The following is a 21440-nucleotide window of genomic DNA, read 5'->3' as shown; positions in this document are numbered from 1 at the left end:
TTGAGGCGTAGGGGAGTACAAGCTGCTGTAAGCAGCTTGACAAAGCTCCATACTCTTTTGAACTTGGCAGTGCAGTGTAGAAAACACAGAGTACAGTGATTAGACAACATATAAATAGTGTCGTCAGAAAAAGCAGTAAAAAGCAGTACAGTGCGGTAACAAAGTCATAGCACAATACGAGACATTTATTACTAGTACACTTTTAGCTTTGTTACAACGGAGCTCTCTCAAGGGATATTATATGGCATCAGGAAAAACAAATAAAACGTTCTCGCATGCTTTTAAAAGCAAAAGAAGAGCTGTATGCTTTGTTGCGGGATTTTAAACTATTTAAAATATATGGACACGCATAACAGAGTGTTTCAAATCCATAATTTGTGCGTGGGTGTGGAAGGTGCCAGTGTTCATGGCATCGCGTTGGTAATTTGCAGGAATTTAATGTAAGTTGCGATGTCTCTAAGCAACATATTGTTTCGATTTACCTGAATTTTGTAGGACGTAAGAATACGGAATTCATAGATTTTTCTACTTCTATGATCTGGTTTTTTGAGAAAAGGGAACTACGAGTGATGTAAAATGAACATTTATTATAGCTCTCATCGCATCTTTCCGCATTATTAGAAGTTAATTTTACAAGTATGGTAGTGCTTCCCCACATTAAATGGCAGTATTGAATATGCGATGTGAAGAGAGCGTGACGTAATAACATATTTGCTTTAGTTGGTAATGTATGTTGAAATTTCCTTAATAGCCCTACAATCGAGCTAGTTTGGTAGTTATCAGATCAACATAATTATAGCTACACAACATGAGTTCATAAAAGTAAACACCTAGTGTTTTCACAATATTCACTATTGCTATAGTATTTTCACCAAGGGTTAAGCTGAGGTCAGTCATAAAGTGCATATTTTTTTATCTGAATATAACGGCTTTAGATTTCACTGTGGTAATGGCCAATGCATTTCTTCTGGGCCATACGTGAAGTTTTGCGAGTACGTTATAAATAACCTGCATTCGTTCGTGAAATAAGTATGCTTGTGTCATTAGCAAAAATGATATAATCGACTTCATTATCTATTTGCACGAAATCGTTTAATCGTAGGTATTAAACAGTATAGGGGCCCCAGTATGCTTCCCTGTGGGACCCTGTGGCTAATTGATTTCCACTGTGAGCGAAAATTTTGTAGGTGGAGCGACGTGAGTGCGATCAGTCAAGTAGCTGGAAGGTAGGTTAAGCGGTTAAGGCGCGGACACCATATATTGAGAGTTTCTTAATAAGAGTGATGTGATGCATCCAGTCGAAGGTTTTCGAGAAGTCGAAGTACACCGATGTACACCAAGTTAAGTACACCAAGGGTAAGTACTTTGCGTTAAATGTGATGTGAGATGCATCCCTTCTGTTTAAGATGCGCAATATAATATTGTGAGACGTCGACCAATGCGATGCCTTATTTCCGAGCAGTAGCCCGAGTCAGAGACGAAGCACCGCACGAGACAAAGATGATGATGAGTCGTATGTACAGATGACAACGACGATATGCACAAATAGCGCTCACACACAAGATGATGAGTCGTTGTACAGATGACGACGATATGCGCAAATGCGCTCACAATATATATTATATATATATATATATATATACATATATATATATATTGCAGAAAAGCTGAAATTTAACGCGCATAAACAAATTTGCAGGTCAAATAGAGACAATTCGATAGCAGATGAATAGATTAGCGCATGCGAAACAAATCGTTATCTCCCTTTTGTTTTCCATACTAATTATTTCTACAGAGCTGTGGAGCGCTATCGCAGCTGCCTGGACGCCGCGCTGCACGGCGAATCCTGCGATGAGGACGCCGAACTCGGGAGACACGCCAAGTACTTTCGCAACGTGCTCACCTTCAAGTACAGCGACCTCTGCCCCGCGGAGCTGGGGCTTCCTGCTCTAAAGCCCAGAGGTAAGCCCGTGCGCATTTACTAAGCGTGCAAAGGATGGACAGATTCAGAATGATTTCGCTTTCTCACATATCGAAAGGAAGCTAAACAAGAGTGTTAAGACAACCGTAGAGAACGTGAGTCGAGATAACCCCGCCGATAGACAAAGTGTCTCGTATTGACGGAAACGAGCACTGTTTTCGGCATTTAAACGAGGGTTTACCATTTTAAATTCTTCACAACGAGTAGAAAAAAATGACGTTTGGCTCCCCCGCGACAATAGCATGTCAAGAAATAGGAAGACCTATCACATCACCCTTGATTATTCTACGCGGCGCTTAGGCCTTTTTTTTTTTTTAAATATTGAAATACAAGGCATTTCCTTGTTTCTGTTGTTATGACTTATAATGCGCTAATAGATATTTGTTTGTTCCGGGTAGAAAAGTGACGCTACCATTACTTAAGGGCTTGCGGTGATGGGCAGTGGCGGTAATCATGTGGTGGGCGCGGGCCCGTCCGAAATTTATATGTTAGTATGCCGCCTACCCAGCCCGCCCTCCGCCTCATACTCCCCAGTCAAGGGCCTGCCCCCCCCCCCCCCCTCACCACCCCCTCCCGGCGAAAAAATTTGCGTAAGCCACTGATGATAGGGGACCTTCCAAAGTCAGGGTCGTCGCTTTCGCGGCTGTTGTCCGTGGAAACATCGTGGTTACAGGCGCTTGTTCGTGCAGATTTAGGTTCGCCTCTCGCATGCGGGCTATAGAATGGCCAATTCCAAATCGCCGAGCTTTTGGAGCGACATGTTTTCGATTCAGAACAAACTGAAATCGGCCATGGTGCTACCGCGACATCACGTGCAAAAGCATGGTTTCGTTTTCGAAGATATGGCTTGGCTTGTCTATCAGGCAGAACAAGGACGCCAGGAGCAATCAATGACTTGGGCGCGTACTTAAGAAAAAAAATCGATATAAGTTCAAGAAAGGTATGTCAGCAACGCACAAATATTGCACCAGCGAATAATTTTCAAAAGTGCTTGAAAAAGGTCAAAATGTAGATGGGTGACGAAAGTGGGCGAGTGTGTGTTGGTTCATGTTTTAAGGGCAGCGCATAGGAAGCACTCACTCCTGCAAAAAGCCGCCCATCGTTCCGGCTTCCCAATTTGCGAGGTGGCATATCGGCATCGCTCCCTGTCCTCGGTGTTGCCGGCGTGGGGGCTCCTACTTGTTTAGAGATTGCTCAGATTGAAAAATTCACCTTAGACAAATTTCACGCGCTTTTCGAAGTAACCGCTGCAGGTATAAACACTTGCGAGGATGAGCTTTTTATTCAGCCATAAAATAAACCTGGTCCCTATAAATCGGTAGTCGGTTACTTTATAAGGTTAGCTGCAATGTCAAATTGGCCACTTCTACCCTGGCAGAAAGCTTGGCAAGCCAGAACTAAAAATAAAGAAAAAAAAATAGAGAGACACCGGTGGTGACGCCGCCTTGAAATTCTCGCACGAGCTGCCAATCACACTGTGGATTGTGAGAGAATTTTGCTAGGGATTCTGTTCAGCCTTTTTCAACGGTAAGAAAGGACTGCGTCGCAATCTAGAGGAACCAAAGGGTAAATCTAGCAAGTTTCGACAACGTTCCTGCGACAAAACGGCCCATGTATAATACAAGATTCCTTGAAATCCGTCAGACCATACCCACATTTCGGCGATGAAGTCACGGCGCGAAATTAATGAAGAACGAACTAGAAATGTGGCGGTCGCGGCTGTCAGTTTTCCAGCTGTACGCAGTCAGTCTCATCCTCAGAATGCAGGGGCAAATACGCATATATCCACCAGCCAATAACGGTCACCCGTTTCCATGGCATCATGGCAGAGGCACCTTTACTCTCGGCGTTGGACGGGAATTATGTTTAGGACGCAGAGTCACAGAGGGCGACGCACGTGCAGAATCATTAGGTCCTCGCCAACTATAGTACTTAAAGGTAACAACAACCGCCCAGAATGTGTGTTGATAGGCGGATGAGCATGAAAAGACGAAAATTTATACCGATAAAATCGGGCATGTTGTTTTGGGTGTAAATGTGAGTTATAATTTCAGACTGGCACGAGAAATCGTGAAATACAGCATGTCGCTACGCTTTGGTGTAATGTCTGGTACTAGAGCCGGATGCTGACCACGTAGCCACTGATTAACGTACGTAATTCGGCTGTTATTAGGCGCCCCATTGGTGTTGTTGACATTCGAGTCTGTGTATTATACATATAGGAGCGTGGGCTTTATTTCTCTGCGTATTCGATCTGAAAAAGTCCACGCTATTGCAAGCGGTGTTGCATTCGCGGCGATGAGCAGAACGGCAGAACCGTGGTCGTGGCGAGCCATGATGCCCCTTATTGCATGGCAGCGCACATTAGTGCTTTTGTACGCGTACGAGTAAGTACCCCGAGTTCTGTGGTGCCCCTGTGAGATACAAACTGACATTGGTAAAGATGGAGTGGCGTTTTAAAATGGCAAGACGGACTACATTCTAACGCTACAACGTATCATGTAAGTGCTTCTTTAACGACAAGCGCCCTCTGACGGCCGAACCGCTCCGTGCACGCTTGGTACCTTCTCAAGTAAAGGTTCTCCGAGCAATGGGGGCCGCGAGTGGCAGCTCGGCGGAGCAGTCGTGTCAGGAGGAAAAGGCCACCAAGGAGTTCTTCGCCTGCGGCCTCCTCTTCAACGTCATCGTGAGCAAAAGTTCGCCCAAGGAGAGGATCTGCAAGTGAGTCTGCCACCGATGATTACACACACCCATAGAGGAAGGGATGGACGTGGAGGGAGCATTGAGCGACACGATTGAAGGCAGACAAGTCGGCCCAACACGTGATCGTCATGTGAGAGCGCGCGGTAGGTTTTAGCACGCTACCGGTCCGTGCGGGCTATGCACGCTCTGCAGGCAGAGCAGCCGAAAAAGTGCGCATTAGTTACAGACTACCGGCAACCAAAAATTATCGACTAGTGTGCTGTCTCTCAGAGGTCAGGTCGCGCGATCGAATCCCGGCCACGGCGGCCGCATTTCGATCGGGGCGAAATGCGAAAACACCCGTGTACTTAGATTTAGGTGCACGTTAAAGAACCCCAAGGGGTCCAAATTTCCGGAGTCCCCCACTACGGCGTGCCTCTTGATCAGGTCGTAGTTTTGGCGCGTAAAACACCATAATTAATTAATTATTCTCTCAGAGGTCATGTGTTTTGCTGGCTTTTCGAAAAAAAAAAAAGCGAACGGGATGGCTTCACGGAGAGAATTGGCTTGCCAAGGCTGGCTGCGTGACTTGACGCTCCCTCCCAATTTATTTATTTCCTCCATGTTTACACACGGAGCTCCCAAAAACGTTCCGATTATGTCCTCTCGAGAATCCCGGTAATTACACCGGGTAACAACAAGAATACGAGTTGTAATTTCCTGCAAATATACAGGGCCATTGAGCTGGCAACGCGTTTACTGAGCAGTTTATTGTCTTGATCGCTAAATTTCGCTTCTACAATACAAGAAAGCTGTATACCTGAACTGAGGACATGAGGCGTGATTCTTGCATTCGAACAGGCCGAAATCTTGGTGTCTCTTGTCAACTAGGGGGCCAAGTACTTTTCTAATGCGAAGCATTCTTTGCTTCATTCTTGGCACTTTGTGGCACGCAGGTTCCCGTCTCGCCTCGTTTACGGAAAAGTAATGTAATGTGTGACGAATGTGGGAATCAAACCTCTGCCGTCGAGCACAACAGCCGGGTGCTCGAAACATTAGGTCGCCATCGCTTTTTCATTGCTTATTGACTATGCAGACACATTTTTGCAGTGACACCGTTAGGTCCCAATAGCAAGCCTGCTTCTCTTGTTACAAAACTAGACAGCTATATGAAACACTCGGCGCGTGTACCCCGTGCTACTTTGTAGGCGTCTTTCCTTGTGACAACTGGCGCTTAGACTCGCCGTGTTAGACTGCATTATCACCGGGACCTGCCCACTTTCCCCAGTACTTTCCTCGTAGCAGGTTACCCTGCGTAGAAACTGTGCGACGTTGTACAGATTTCATGATCACCCAAGTTCATCAAGTTTTAATATTTCATCGCCACAGTACAAAAGCGAGCGTCGTTTTAAAATACACCGCATGAAATGGGCGACCAGCGCCGGCACTTCGCGTGCCAAGAGCAGCGCCGTAACACACAGTCTTACGAACGGTGGAATCGTTTTCTGCAGTGCATGCTGCGATTTCGCGTCCTCAATTTCACCGGTCGCCTTGAGGTACAGTGGTGAGCACTGTTAGGGTGAACACCTCATTAGTATTCAAGTTGGTATAACTTCAACCTACCTTCTACTTCAGGGGGGAAACGTGCCGAATACGACGCCTAATGATGCCAATAAAATAAATAATAGTTTTCTTTATCTTGTGCTAAACATCAAGTGCTATAGGCTCGTGAATACTAATGAGGTGCTCACTTCAACCACTGTACATGGGCCCAGATTCTGGCCTGACTGGGAACTGACGTGCTTGAGAGTATGAGTGCATGCGCTTCTCCAACGCGCATCGGTATCGCCAGAGCTGGGCTGGACGCACAGAGCTCAAACGAACGCTGAACAGGCGCGCGTCTGTTATCATAAAAACGTCGTACAGTTCTCGTGGCCTCTCTATTGAATGGTGTCAGTATATCGGGTGCTTAAAATCAAGCTTTACGGAATCCTTAAAAATCGCCGGTGGCAGGTAGCATAATTCGTATCGCTGAGCCGGGTTATTCGAAGAGGCGGACATTAGCAGTCTGAAGAGTCGAAACACATATTCAACTAATTAACCAAAGTGACTAATGAACTTCTTAGTTGATTACTTTACGACATATATTGCAATTTGCCAATTGTAGCCAGTGAGTTTGCAAGACGCATCCACTTGAAATTAATTTCCAGGATGAGACCAGTTCCGAGTTATTTCCCAAACTGTGGGATGAAATACATGGGCCTTCCAGTTACTCTTGCGCTTCAGTGTATAAAACAGCATTTTGGTAAAAATGTAAGTGGAACAAAAGTCCATTTTTACGGCGAGTTTGTTGGCGCACATCTCCAAACTGGTGTCATTCTGGAAATTCATTCCAAGTGTATACGCCTGTCAAGCTCACCGGCTACAATTCGTAAATTGCAATATGTATGGTAAAGCAATTACCTAAGAAGTTAATTAGTGATTTTTGAATTAGTTGAATGTGTGTTTCGATTTCTCGTGCCACTAATGTCCGCCTCATCGAATAACCGAGCTCAATCATGAGAATCATGCTACCTGCCACAGGCGATTTCTAAAAATTCCGCAAAACTTAAAAATGAACAGCCTGTATTTAAGATGCACATTCAACCTACCGAAGCGCCTCAGTGGCCAGCGCTGATTACCTATACAAATATGTACGTACGATTGCTTAACACACCTGTTGGGCTGCTGAGCACGAGGTCGCGGGATCGAATCCCGGCCACGGCGGCCGCATTTCGATGGGGGCGAAATGCGAAAGCACCCGTGTACTTAGATTTAGGTGCACGTTTAAGAACCCCAGGTGGTCCAAATTTCCGGAGTCCCCCACTACGGCGTGCCTCATAATCAGATCGTGGCTTTGGCACGCAAAACCCCATAATTTTTTGCTTAACACACTGTCGCGGACGACGTCACAATCGGTTTTTCTTTCGCTAACGTTCGTGCATTACTAATATAGAACCCAACAATCGTCATGTCGTAAGCTGCCGTCGAACGGCCGCCGTACAAATCATGCTGCTGCCGTCATACGATCGTCTACAACGTGGTTGTAGTCGTGCAGCTGTCGTCACAGGCACGTATGCTCGCCACCCACACACACACTTCTCAATTTACAGGAACACATTGATCCAGATGGTGTCGTTTAGCGGAACCGCAAACAATGCTCGATAGCCAGGCACTTGCAAAATGCTCCACATGACCTAGGTTCCCACCGTGCATGAGATCTGCATAATTCTGCTTGTTTCTGGGGTTTTACGTGCCAAAACCAGTTCTGATTGTGAGGAACGCCATAGCGAAGGACTAAAGATTGATTTTGACCAGCTGGAGTTCTTTAACGTGCACTACAACGCAAGGCGTTTTTGCATTTCGCCTCCATCGAAATGCGGCCGCCACGCTCGGGATTCGATCCCGCGATCTCGTGCTCAGCAGCGCAACGCCTTAGCGGACTGAGCCACCGCGGTGAGTAGTATTTTATTTCTCATTAACCGTAGAACTAATAGGGCTAGTATAAATATGATTGTATATTTCAAATCGGCCCTAAGAACTCACCAATATTGGGCAGTTTCATTGTGTTTGGTAAAGCCGGCTTTACAGAAAGGTCTAAAACCCACTTTCCTCCTTTAAACGGGAATAGCGGTAATATAAGAAAAAAAATATAAGCCAAAACCGCTGTAATGGTTAGTGGCGCCGAAATTAATTACCGTCTTTAAAACTGGGTCTAACTTAATGGCAAGGCGACACAATTCTTCCTCAGAAAATTTGAAAAGTTTGTTCGCATAATCTAAAAAGTGAAATCCTTTGAGGTTCTAGCGTTCACAGAAAGCGGCACTGCTGACCGTCCGCAGTAGCGCCGTTCGTTTTTACGTCTCAATTTAAATACTACTGTCGTATCGGTCGCTGTGTCGTAGTGCTTGACTCACTGCGCAAGCGTCAAGTTTTCTTTCTACCTCCCCTTTCCGTTCCCTCTCTCTCCTGGAGTACTATATAAGCACCCTACTGTTTACAATAAACGTTGGTTTTTGCCTGTCTCGTTCCCAGGCGTGTACGTACGTTCCGTTCCTGCCGTGGCCTATTGGCGGCGGCTATGTTACAACTACAATCACCGATCTTACTTTCAGGACCGTTGTCAACGAGACACCACTTACACCGACGTGGTCACGCGATCGTTCTTTTTTTTTTCTTTTTTTACGTGACCTTGGCTTGACGGGTGCAGTTTTCAATAAATGATAGAAGACTTCAACGAGTCCACTCCAAGGATTGGTTTTAAGGTCCCTAGGGAAAACGCCAGCCTCGTGAACCAAGGAAACACGATATGCGCCTAACTGGCCAAATAGTCACGGGGAAGCCGGTGGATCATCATCATCATCATCATCAGCCTATTTTATGTCCACTGCAGGACGAAGGCCTCTCCCTGCGATGGATAGTGAGAAACAAACTTTGGGGCTAAGTGCAATGACCATTGTAAATGAACAGTGTGAGCGAACAGCGTGACCCAGGTACTGAACACAGCAAAGGAAACGCATGAGTGCTGTGTGCTTCATCCTGTGTGCACTGTTTCATTCACAATCAGAACACCATGGCAAGCAACTTAACTGCTTCAAGACCGCTTGACATGCGCTCTCTATAGTCACGGAACTTTACCGATATCCTTGAAAAGAGTACATACAATCTATGCGTTGTGCCAGTACAAATCGTTGGGCCACAACTTGTAGGCTAGCGACGAAGGGTGAAGTTGAAAACCGCGTAACGATAACTGGAAAGCAAGCTTATAGCTTTAGCGGTTAAGAGACTGGAAGGCTGCAGTGCGTATAAGGAGTAAACGTGAGCAGCTGATGTTCTTATTCAGATGAAGATAAAGAAGTTAAGCTGGGAGTCACTTCAAACTGTTCGAGCAAATGACCTCTGGTCTGCTCAAGTAATAGAACGGGTGCCGAGGAAAGGATAGTGCAGTCGAGTGCAGCAGAGGATATAGATGGAGTTATAAGAATAAATTGCAGTGCATTAGATGGAGGAATAATGTATACTGAAGACGGCTGACAATATACACGAGTACTTCTGCAGACCGCTCAGAGAGCCCTTCGTATTGCGGCTGACATAAGTGGTGCTGATGACGGGGATGACGGTGTCGCAGCGCTGCCTGCGTCTATACTTACAGGGACACCAAACGCAAATAATAAATGAAACCAAGTCAATATAAATTGTAGAAGGGCACGCATTTGGGCTGGTTGGTTCAGGATTACGAGAAGACGAAACAGCGCTTAAGAACAGGACGAAGGAAGAGCACAGTCGATGCACGATCAAAGACAATGTCTGTCGATAAAAGACAACGTCTTCCTGAGGGAGTTGGGGGTGGAAATGGGGCGTGAAATTTAGCGTGAAATACGATGCAAATAATATGCTAAATAAGTCAATGATGAACGAGAAAGAGACAGAATAGAGGGATATAATCAACATTTATTCGTCGAATCGTTTGAATCGCCATGGACATCGGCCTTCTCTTCTTAAGCGTCGACACTTGGTCCTACTTTTTTTAGACTGCACATACCAACGAAAACGGCTTCAGATTGCACTACTTCAGAGAGTGGCTCACTTACCTAGCTCACATAACTACACTGTCCCAGTGACCGGACCACGAGAAAGGCTAGAAACCGAGATATTGATGCCCAAATGTGGGGTAGCTCACTAAGGCGAGTTTTGGAGAAATGTCTCCCTTGGTCCAACTTTTTGTTAGACTGCACATACCAACGAAAACGGTTGCAGATTGCACTACTTCAGAGAGTGGCTCACTTACCTAGCTCACATAACTACACTGTCCCAGTGACCGGACCACGAGAAAGGCTAGAAACCGAGATATTGATGCCCAAATGGGGGGTAGCTCACTAAGGCGAGTTTTGGAGAAAATGTCTCCCTTGGTCCAACTTTTCGTTAGACTGCACATACCAACGAAAACGGCTTCAGATTGCACTACTTCAGAGAGTGGCTCACTTACCTAGCTCACATAACTACACTGTCCCAGTGACCGGACCACGAGAAAGGCTAGAAAGCGAGATATTGATGCCCAAATGGGGGGTAGCTCACTAAGGCGAGTTTTGGAGAAAATGTCTCCCTTGGTCCAACTTTTTGTAGACTGCACATACCAACGAAAACGGCTTCAGATTGCACTACTTCAGAGAGTGGCTCACTTACCTAGCTCACATAACTACACTGTCCCAGTGACCGGACCACGAGAAAGGCTAGAAACCGAGATATTGATGCCCAAATGGGGGGTAGCTCACTAAGGCGAGTTTTGGAGAAATGTCTCCCTTGGTCCAACTTTTTGTTAGACTGCACATACCAATGAAAACGGCTTCAGATTGCACTACTTCAGAGAGTGGCTCACTTACCTAGCTCACATAACTACACTGTCCCAGTGACCGGACCACGAGAAAGGCTAGAAACCGAGATATTGATGCCCAAATGGGGGGTAGCTCACTAAGGCGAGTTTTGGAGAAAATGTCTCCCTTGGTCCAACTTTTTGTTAGACTGCACATACCAACAAAACGGCTTCAGATTGCACTACTTCAGAGAGTGGCTCACTTACCTAGCTCACATAACTACACTGTCCCAGTGACCGGACCACGAGAAAGGCTAGAAACCGAGATATTGATGCCCAAATGGGGGGTAGCTCACTAAGGCGAGTTTTGGAGAAAATGTCTCCCTTGGTCCAACTTTTTGTTGGACTGCACATACCAACGAAAACGGCTTCAGATTGCACTACTTCAGAGAGTGGCTCACTTACCTAGCTCACATAACTACACTGTCCCAGTGACCGGACCACGAGAAAGGCTAGAAACCGAGATATTGATGCCCAAATGGGGGGTAGCTCACTAAGGCGAGTTTTGGAGAAAATGTCTCCCTTGGTCCAACTTTTTGTTAGACTGCACATACCAACGAAAACGGCTTCAGATTGCACTACTTCAGAGAGTGGCTCACTTACCTAGCTCACATAACTACACTGTCCCAGTGACCGGACCACGAGAAAGGCTAGAAACCGAGATATTGATGCCCAAATGGGGGTAGCTCACTAAGGCGAGTTTTGGAGAAAATGTCTCCCTTGGTCCAACTTTTCGTTAGACTGCACATACCAACGAAAACGGCTTCAGATTGCACTACTTCAGAGAGTGGCTCACTTACCTAGCTCACATAACTACACTGTCCCAGTGACCGGAGCACGAGAAAGGCTAGAAAGCGAGATATTGATGCCCAAATGGGGGGTAGCTCACTAAGGCGAGTTTTGGAGAAAATGTCTCCCTTGGTCCAACTTTTTGTTAGACTGCACATACCAACGAAAACGGCTTCAGATTGCACTACTTCAGAGAGTGGCTCACTTACCTAGCTCACATAACTACACTGTCCCAGTGACCGGACCACGAGAAAGGCTAGAAACCGAGATATTTATGCCCAAATGGGGGTAGCTCACTAAGGCGAGTTTTGGAGAAAATGTCTCCCTTGGTCCAACTTTTTGTTAGACTGCACATACCAACGAAAACGGCTTCAGATTGCACTACTTCAGAGAGTGGCTCACTTACCTAGCTCACATAACTACACTGTCCCAGTGACCGGACCACGAGAAAGGCTAGAAACCGAGATATTGATGCCCAAATGGGGGGTAGCTCACTAAGGCGAGTTTTGGAGAAAATGTCTCCCTTGGTCCAACTTTTTGTTAGACTGCACATACCAACAAAAACGGCTTCAGATTGCACTACTTCAGAGAGTGGCTCACTTACCTAGCTCACATAACTACACTGTCCCAGTGACCGGACCACGAGAAAGGCTAGAAACCGAGATATTGATGCCCAAATGGGGGGTAGCTCACTAAGGCGAGTTTTGGAGAAAATGTCTCCCTTGGTCCAACTTTTTGTTGGACTGCACATACCAACGAAAACGGCTTCAGATTGCACTACTTCAGAGAGTGGCTCACTTACCTAGCTCACATAACTACACTGTCCCAGTGACCGGACCACGAGAAAGGCTAGAAACCGAGATATTGATGCCCAAATGGGGGGTAGCTCACTAAGGCGAGTTTTGGAGAAAATGTCTCCCTTGGTCCAACTTTTTGTTAGACTGCACATACCAACGAAAACGGCTTCAGATTGCACTACTTCAGAGAGTGGCTCACTTACCTAGCTCACATAACTACACTGTCCCAGTGACCGGACCACGAGAAAGGCTAGAAACCGAGATATTGATGCCCAAATGGGGGGTAGCTCACTAAGGCGAGTTTTGGAGAAAATGTCTCCCTTGGTCCTACTTTCTTTTTAGACTCCACATACCAACGAAAACGGCTTCAGATTGCACTACTTCAGAGAGTGGCTCACTTACCTAGCTCACATAACTACACTGTCCCAGTGACCGGACCACGAGAAAGGCTAGAAACCGAGATATTGATGCCCAAATGGGGGGTAGCTCACCTAAGGCGAGTTTTGGAGAAAATGTCTCCCTTGGTCCTACTTTTTTTAGATGCACATACCAACGAAAACGGCTTCAGATTGCACTACTTCAGAGAGTGGCCTCACTTACCTAGCTCACATAACTACACTGTCCCAGTGACCGGACCACGAGAAAGGCTAGAAACCGAGCTATATGGGGGTAGCTCACTAAGGCGAGTTTTGGAGAAAATGTCTCCCTTGGTCAACTTTTTGTTAGACTGCACATACCAACGAAAACGGCTCAGATTGCACTACTTCAGAGAGTGGCTCACATACCTAGCTCACATAACTACACTGTCCCAGTGACCGGACCACGAAAAAGGCTAGAAACCGAGATATTGATGCGGAAATGTGGGGTAGCTCACTAAGGCGAGTTTTGGAGAAAATGTCTCCCTAAATTTAGCTACTAGCTCGCTCACCGCCGTATTCAGAAATACACCCTAACTTTAAGCACATGCTTGCATTGTTCTAAATGACTCCTAGAGTTAACGTGTCTAAGACGCTCAATGGGTTTCCTTTGGCGCGTTCACGACAGTATGTCGCCTGTCGCGAACATAACTTGAAGTCGTAACTTTAAGCATGGGCTTCAAGTTAAGACGCATTTCTGGACACGAGGATAAGTTACCGACATTGCTTTTTTTCCCGTAGGGCGTACAAGAACATGGAGAAGTGCACCAGGGACCTGCAGTGTGCGAACGCCGCGGCCACCTTCAACGTTCACTCCATGCGTGTGATGGATGTGCTCCTGAGCCCGTACGACAAGTACTGCCGCGGCTTCGTGGGTTCGGACATGATGAACCGCACCGTGCCGCCACCACCCGCGCCCACGACCCCACCGGTATGCGACGAGGAGCTGTACCTGCAGCAATACTTCGAGTGCGGCCTCATGTACATGTTCGGCTTGCCCGGCGCGAACGAGACCGAGTTCATGACTAACACGAGCCTTATCTGCGCGTAAGTATGGCCCTGGTGGTGTTCGACTGTTATACCCGGTGTTTCAGCGATGACTTTAAGCATGTCAAAAAAACGCTGCGCCAGGGATGACATTGTTTTTACAGCGAAGCTGTTATAGGCTAGGTTCCAGGAGATCGCGTCCGGCAACGGAAGTAGATCACAATTTTCGGTTCTATGTGCGGGGTGGTGTCGTTCTATGAGCGTGGCGGTTTCCCGCCAGCTGTGCCTTAGCACAGGTGTCGAAACAGATGGTGGATGGCCCAGTGTTATACCTCTCGTCACCACCGATACCTCTTTCACAAGTGCCGCGATACTCGGCGGCGGCACGTCCAAACAATCGTTCTGCCGCTTTGTCTCGTGACGTAGAAATCGACGAGACGTAGAAATCGCGCTAGCGCTGTTATCAGCAGTTGCCCTTTGGACTCGGTATGGGACGGATGCTCGTTTAACCCCATCTTCCAGGATCCTGACGAAGCCGTGCAGTGTGCCGCGGCTAGAAACGCTGTGGCTCATACGCTGGTCTGTGACGATGGGGCGGACTTGGTGCTGCAAACGCACTACTTGGCCGTCGCGCCGGGTGAAAGCAAGACGCCGGTGTCTTTGTTGTTTGACGAACTTGCCGAAGACGCTCAATATAGTCAATAATGATAATAGATAAATTCACTATAGCAATATTCACTGCAGCAGACCCACCATATAGTCACAGCTTCACTGCCTTTCATCTTCACAGTAGCGGAAGGGCTCTGAATTTTTGCTCGGCGATACGTTTATACCCGCCAGCTCTCCACGATTTTTCGTGAAGCTTACGAATTCGGGCCCGTTTTGTGATTTTACGAATGTTGCATCAAGTTTTACGATACACTAATTTAGTTTGCGAAAATGTTCGCGCGTCGTTCGCCGTGCCTTTCGTTTCAAGGCTTGTGATGGCGAAATCAATGCATGAGGGATAATTGCTTCAAGCAAGTTTGTACAAGCCAGTTCTTGAAGCAGGTGAAATAGGCAACAGCTAAGTAGGTGAAAAAGTAAATGTGGTGAAGAGACAGTTTGTTGCTTGGCATTATTTGTTGTTCTAAGTTTGTACCTTATCGATGTGTTGCGTCTGAAGTTAAATTCTCGTTACTAAAGTGCGTGTAAATCCCTGAAAAGAGGTGTGTTCAGGGAAGCTGTAAAAAAATGAGTGGCATCTCCTCATGCCTCCCCCCCCCCCCCCCTTCCCCCGTGCGCAGGATTTTATAAATTATAATGTTCTCAGGGTGGCAGGTATGCGACGTTGCTGGCATCGGGGACATGGGAACCACTACTTCATGGCAGTTTCTTTTCAAAGGAGAAAAAGAACCTGATAATCATCAGAAAGTGAGTCTTGACGAGCTCTTGACAGGCTTGACAACTCTACATAGCATACTATAAATGGCTTGCCATTCCTCAAAACAAAGGAATGTCTTATGCGACAGAAAAGATCTCGGCAAAACAAGAAACCTGTAAGTGTAATCAGTATATTGAGTTCAGCAAGAGTATGTGATATCACGCACAATAATTACAATCAAGCACCAGTACAATAAGTGGAGAAGAAACCTCTAAAGGACAAAGTGTGTAAGCGCACATACTATCAATGCTATAGTAACTGGATAGCATTGTAGTTAATTATTCTTTACTGCTTGCATTTTTATATAACTCTGGGGAACGAGAGGAAGAAGAAAAACTGTGGGTCTTGATTTCAATGCAACAGCCATTTGAATACAACATACAAAAATGCCGTGGTAAGCATCGGGCAACCTTGTTGACTTGAGGCAGCACACAGGAGTCTGCCATTTGCAAGCTCCTAATATCCGATATTGCTTGACGCCTGCAGCCAAATGGCTGTAGCCGTCAAATACACATCCGCTGCGTTTGCATTATCCGCCTGCCATAGTCTTGAGTTGCCCTGGGGCGATGTGCCTTCCGAACGCTCGCTTAAGCTTTCGTGATTGACTAGCGTCGCGACGTTACGTCTGCGGTCGTCAGCACGACGAGGCGGGAGAGCAAATTGATCACCACCTACTGGTTTACGTAAGAGACAAAGCAAATGTTCGGAAAGCGAGATGCTTGCGCGATCTCTCCCCTTGCTGACCTAGGGCTATTATAAGTATATGTACGTAAATGCGCTAGAACGTGGATGGAGCCACAGCTGTCGCCCTATCGCGTTTTACTACATCTACGTACAGTCCTCAGCAAATCATTGCACAAATTGAAGTTTCTATTGTGCTCGTCGCATTACGTCACCACCGCAGTACCACCAGCTATGGCCTCTTTCATAAACGAAACTGTGGCTTCAGCCATATATTATGAAAACATTTCTCGTAACTCCCACCTGTACATCATGTCGCGTTTCTAATTTTTGTAGTCTACAGCGTTTAGGCGGTTCGACTGACAGCTTCAAGCATATCTATGCCTAACCAACGAGGCAACTTGTCCGTCTGTCCGTTCGTCCAGAAAGACGATCGCTTTCAAGATAGCGCCCGCAGCAGCGAACGAATCGGCCTTCGCGCTGCATCTCGCTTCAACGCGAACTAAGCGGCGAGAGCACTGCCCGCATGAAGACACAGCACTCGGTGTCTCCCCATCACAGTCTGGCTTCAGCGCGAACTAAGCGGCGAAACACTGCCCACATGAAGATATCAGCACTCGTGGTCTCCCCATCACAGATGGCTTTCAAGATAGGGCCCAATCGTCTGGCTTCAGCGCGAACTAAGCGGCGAGAACACTGCCCACATGAAGATATCAGCACTCGTGTGTCTCCCCATCACAGATCGCTTTCAAGATAGGGCCCAATCGTCTGGCTTCAGCGCGAACTAAGCGGCGACAACACTGCCCACATGAAGATATCAGCACTCGTGTGTCTCCCCATCACAGATCGCTTTCAAGATAGGGCCCAATCGTCTGGCTTCAGCGCGAACTAAGCGGCGAGAACACTGCCCACATGAAGATATCAGCACTCGTGTATCTCCCCATCACAGACCGCTTTCAAGATAGGGCCCAGTCGTCTGGCTTCAGCGCGAACTAAGCGGCGACAACACTGCCCACATGAAGATATCAGCACTCGTGTGTCTCCCCATCACAGATCGCTTTTCAAGATAGAGCCCAATCGTCTGGCTGCAACGCGAACTAAGCAGCGAGAACACAGCGCACACGAAGCTATCAGCACTCGGCGCTCTCTATCCCCACCGCAGATTGCTTTCAAGATAGGACCAGCGCGGCCGCGCCATACGCCTCGGCCACCGGGGTACGGTTGATCACGGTTCAGAATGGTTCGACGCGGATGGATAAGGCGCTAAAGAGCGATAACGGCTTTTAATGATCGGAGCGCCATAAGCGCACCTGGCGCCACCACCTGCAGTAGTTTGCTTGCGCCGCGTCCGCAGCAGTTCGTGTCGCCACAGCGCTGTGTTTTTATACTGGTCAGGTCAAGTTTCATCACATTGATAATGACACCGGGCTGCGTGGAGATGAGCAAGTGGCACAATGCTTACGCATACTTAGACAACTCCCAGATATGAGCTTCTGCGTGAATGTTTTACCATTAGTGATGAAATTGTTAACGAACGTAACCCTTTGAAGTTCAAGCAGCTATTTAAGTTCATCTCAGAAAAATAATACTCAAGGTTATGCCACTTACAGGTTGAGAATTCAGCTTTTACCGGCGACAAAAGTGTCATTTCTTCCACTTTCATTTGCCTATTAGTAAAAATAGGAAGGTTATCGTACAATGTAACCCGTGCCTTTATTATTTACAGTTCAATAAAAAGACAACTAATGGGACTATATTCTGTTAGCTTCATATGGTTGTCACTTGATGGAACGCGTTTGACTGTCAGCACTCTGTCAGACAGCACTCTGTAAGTAGACCAGTATTTAAACATGTGCCGAAACACATTGGCGCTCGACGTATATTCCCAGAAAGTGTTCGAAAAGCATTCGAGGATGACCGTTTGTGGAACGCCGACGTACTGCGTGGCGTACTCGGAAGGTGCGCATGTACAGAGGGGTCCACTGTTAAAGGGAACACCAGAGCGCGTGGCGTCTGCTCGTCGCCGCCGCCTGTCGGTGGCCGCAACGAGTACCGCGCAGGCGCAGTGAGCGCTGTGGGCGGTGTTCTTCCGTCGTCTGCTACGGTCAGCTGCCGCGCTTCGGATCGTCGCGAAGCAAGCAGCTCACGTAATTCGTGTTTATACACCAATCCAGTCACTTTATTTTCAGCTGGAAGGAAAGTGGCTGCGTTCAACCAGATAAATTCTCTTAACATCAGCAGCAAAGAGCGTGCCGTCTTTTGTTGGCCTTCTCATTTGATAAAGATCTTTTGCCCGCCTCAAAAACGTTTACTGTGCACGTCGATTTCCATGATTTAACGATAACTGGTGTGATGGCTCTTTATAAATGAATATGCTCGTTAAAGGCGCTTGTGGATTCTTTGTGCAGCCTACGCACTGCAGCGACTTGAATATGCAGTAGTAGAAATGAGATGGGCACTACACACGGAGAAGTATTCTCTAATATAGGTGTGCCACAAAGAGACATCCACAAAAAAGTGAGCATATTTGTCTTGTAAGCTGAAACGACAAAAATACCTGCTTGTTAATATTTTGCCTCGTCTAATTTTCCTTCAGCTTTGCAATGGCTGACTTTCAATGTGTTGCCATGCACTCACCGGCCAACGTTAAAAAGGCATGATCGGCTTGCTTCTCTACTATCCGAAGCGCGGCAGCAGACGGTAGCAGACGACAAAAGAGCACAGCCCACAGCGCTCACTGCGCCACCGCGAAACTCGCTGCGCCTGCGTGAATCTTGTTGCAGCCAGCGGCCGGTGATGGCGCCGAGCAGACGCCACGCGCTCCGGTGTTCCCTTTAACAGTTGACCCATCTGTACATATTCGACTTCGCAGATCGACTTCTGACAGATCAACAACTTACGCCCGACACTTTCACCTCGCATACCATAAACAGTGTGTGTGGTCCCTTATCATGCGTTCTAGCATCGTCCGGAAATTGCAGTTCTCTGCGAGACGCCCAATCGCGGCTGGGAGGTCTTGAACGGCTCCCTCTTTCCAGCTGCGCCCGCATGCAGGAACTGCAGCTTGCCGCAATATCGTTCACGTCGGCGCACATTAAGTCTTTAGATGCTTTACCACGCCGCTGTAACGCAGTTCATCTGCTTTTTTTTTTCGGGTGGCAACGGCCTTTCAGGACTTTGACTGCGCTGTCGAGTATCGTCGCTACCAGCAGCGCCCGGCGTTTCCCGTCATCGTTGGCAACGTTGCCTTAAAGTAGGCCTCCAGGCGTATTAGGGACCCCGACCAATATTCTTCAGCCTCTCAAAAGTCCCGCATACAACAGACCCTATCTTGCGCTTGTATGAGGTTTTGACTCAGTCTGTCGGTCCGAGGACATCCTCGTCGCCATTGCTGCATCGCGGGAACGAATCACAAAGCACACATCCATGTCCAAGTGAACGAATGGATTTCTTTCACTCGAATGCGGTTTCTCTTAAAAGTGAAGCTTTTCTTTTCGACCGTCGCCGGGAAAAAAAGAAAATACTAAAGCTCGCCTTCGCGTATCCGCGGTGCCGGCGTTGCATTAGCCTCTCTACAATGCCTGGATAAAGCCTAGCATGTCACTTTGTGCGTTTATTCAATAAGCACAAACTCGTGTTTCGTCTATTTATGCGCTCACACAAAGCTTTGCCGTATATAGATTCAAACTCGTTGGATCTGCTGCACTTTTGTAGCCCGCCTTCAAGGGGTCCCAGCCTCGTGTGCAAGGCAGGTGACGATGCCGATGGCACACTGGCTGCCACAGCAGTGAACGCTACAGTAGATGCTGAAAGTATGCACCATCAGCTTGACGACATTGTGTGCACTTGACGTTGCAGGTTGTAAAACACTCGATGGAGGGTTGCTGGAGGTATCTGTGCAATCTGCTACATAATGGATGTCTGTAGCTCCTGCAGTTTTTTTTAGGATTCTTCTCGTACACTCAGCCTTTGACCGCAACCGCACGTACGTTATCCGACGAACTCAAGGTCTTGCGCTATCATATCGCACGTGAAACTGCGATTCCATTCACAATAGCCGCCATATTTTTGTTTATTTTATCACTGCACACTTACTTTCGGACACCCAGTAGCAGCAACTCATCAGCAAACTTAGGTGGTTGTCCACTTGTTAGAGGAAAGAAATTACGCTTGCTCTACACTCGTGCTGGTGCTCTTTGACTGCACCTGTCCCTTGTGTCATCAAAGCCATTGATCATCATCCGCACTCCTGCGTTTCCTTTAACAGTTGACCGCGCTGTACGCTGTGGTTGGAAATTAATTTCGTTAGTCTGAGCACTATCATTGTAACCGTCATTACATTTACCACTGCTCATTATTTCGCACAACTCTCTTCTTGCGCAGCCTCATAGATCGCCACAAGGTGTGCGTGGACAACGCCAGGAAGATTAGCAACTGCCCAAATGGCATCCCCGTTCAAAATAATCTTGACTACTTCGACAACGAGCTTCGGAAGGCTCCGAAGGAGAAGTGCTCCGCCTTGGCGGCAAAGCGTAACGGTAAGACCTATAGAAGGTTGTTCCAGACATAGAGAACTTTACACTCTGAATTGTCTTAATGTTAACCAAAATATCGGCTGCCCCCGTTTTCTCTCTGATTAACACAGCTTTCTTGATGCCTCTTCGGTGTTTGACGTCATTGCTGCCTACCAGAGCAATTTGTGAGGCAATTTTACTGGCGCAGGCATTGCTGCAAAGATGTGTTGCTACGCATGATTTTCAGTAGACGTATTTGAGGTAGTATTTTAGCCTTTGTCTCCGATGTGTGGCTTGTTTTTACTGGTCCACATGCTTGAGAATAAACGCAATGCTTAGGAGTCCTGCTGTTTCTGGCCGTATGGTGCACAGTTCTAGCGGTGGTGTGATCACGGATAAGATGACCAGCGAAGTAAGGATTTCTCTGCCCGTGTAAATTTCAAAAGCCTGGTCGCTTTCTGATGTACGCTGGTGATCTTCTGTAATGTTTACGGATGCCTGTTCGTGTGATCACTTGTGTACTTACGTTCATAGCAAACCCCCGCGGTTAAAATGATGGCTTTACGCTTTAGCTGCTGAAGCTGCTTTATCTCTTTCTTTAGGCTGATACAGAGAACGTTACCAGCCGTGGTAGCTTAGTGGCTATGACAAGTACAAGGTGCGGATGGGATTCCCGCAATGGTGGCCACACTTCCAAGGGGGAAGTGTGGCAACCAGCAGCGAAGCATAGCGGAACGCTCATCTAACCAATGGCGGAACGC

General features: G+C 47.2%; 1 protein-coding gene across 9 annotated transcripts in view; it reads left to right on the top strand.

Moving 5' to 3' along the window:
- LOC119434118 (uncharacterized) overlaps positions 1-21440 on the top strand; it is a 210484-nt gene that overhangs the window by 149539 nt on the left and 39505 nt on the right. For 5 of the 9 annotated variants that reach the window (XM_049658195.1, XM_049658188.1, XM_049658194.1 and 2 more), the window contains exons 6-9: positions 1796-1962; positions 4555-4702; positions 13816-14121; positions 20549-20703. The exons of 1 other annotated variant lie outside the window; for it this stretch is intronic. In XM_049658195.1, the coding sequence (XP_049514152.1) occupies positions 1796-1962; positions 4555-4702; positions 13816-14121; positions 20549-20703 (776 nt within the window). The remainder of the gene's footprint in view (positions 1-1795; positions 1963-4554; positions 4703-13815; positions 14122-20548; positions 20704-21440) is intronic. 3 more of the 9 variants (XM_049658187.1, XM_049658190.1, XM_049658189.1) reach the window with 3 other exon arrangements.

Source organism: Dermacentor silvarum, chromosome 11 (assembly GCF_013339745.2).
Source record: "Dermacentor silvarum isolate Dsil-2018 chromosome 11, BIME_Dsil_1.4, whole genome shotgun sequence".
NCBI lineage: Eukaryota > Metazoa > Arthropoda > Arachnida > Ixodida > Ixodidae > Dermacentor > Dermacentor silvarum.
The sequence above is the reverse complement of the archived record's forward strand: the minus strand, read 5'-3'. Positions and strand labels throughout refer to the sequence as shown.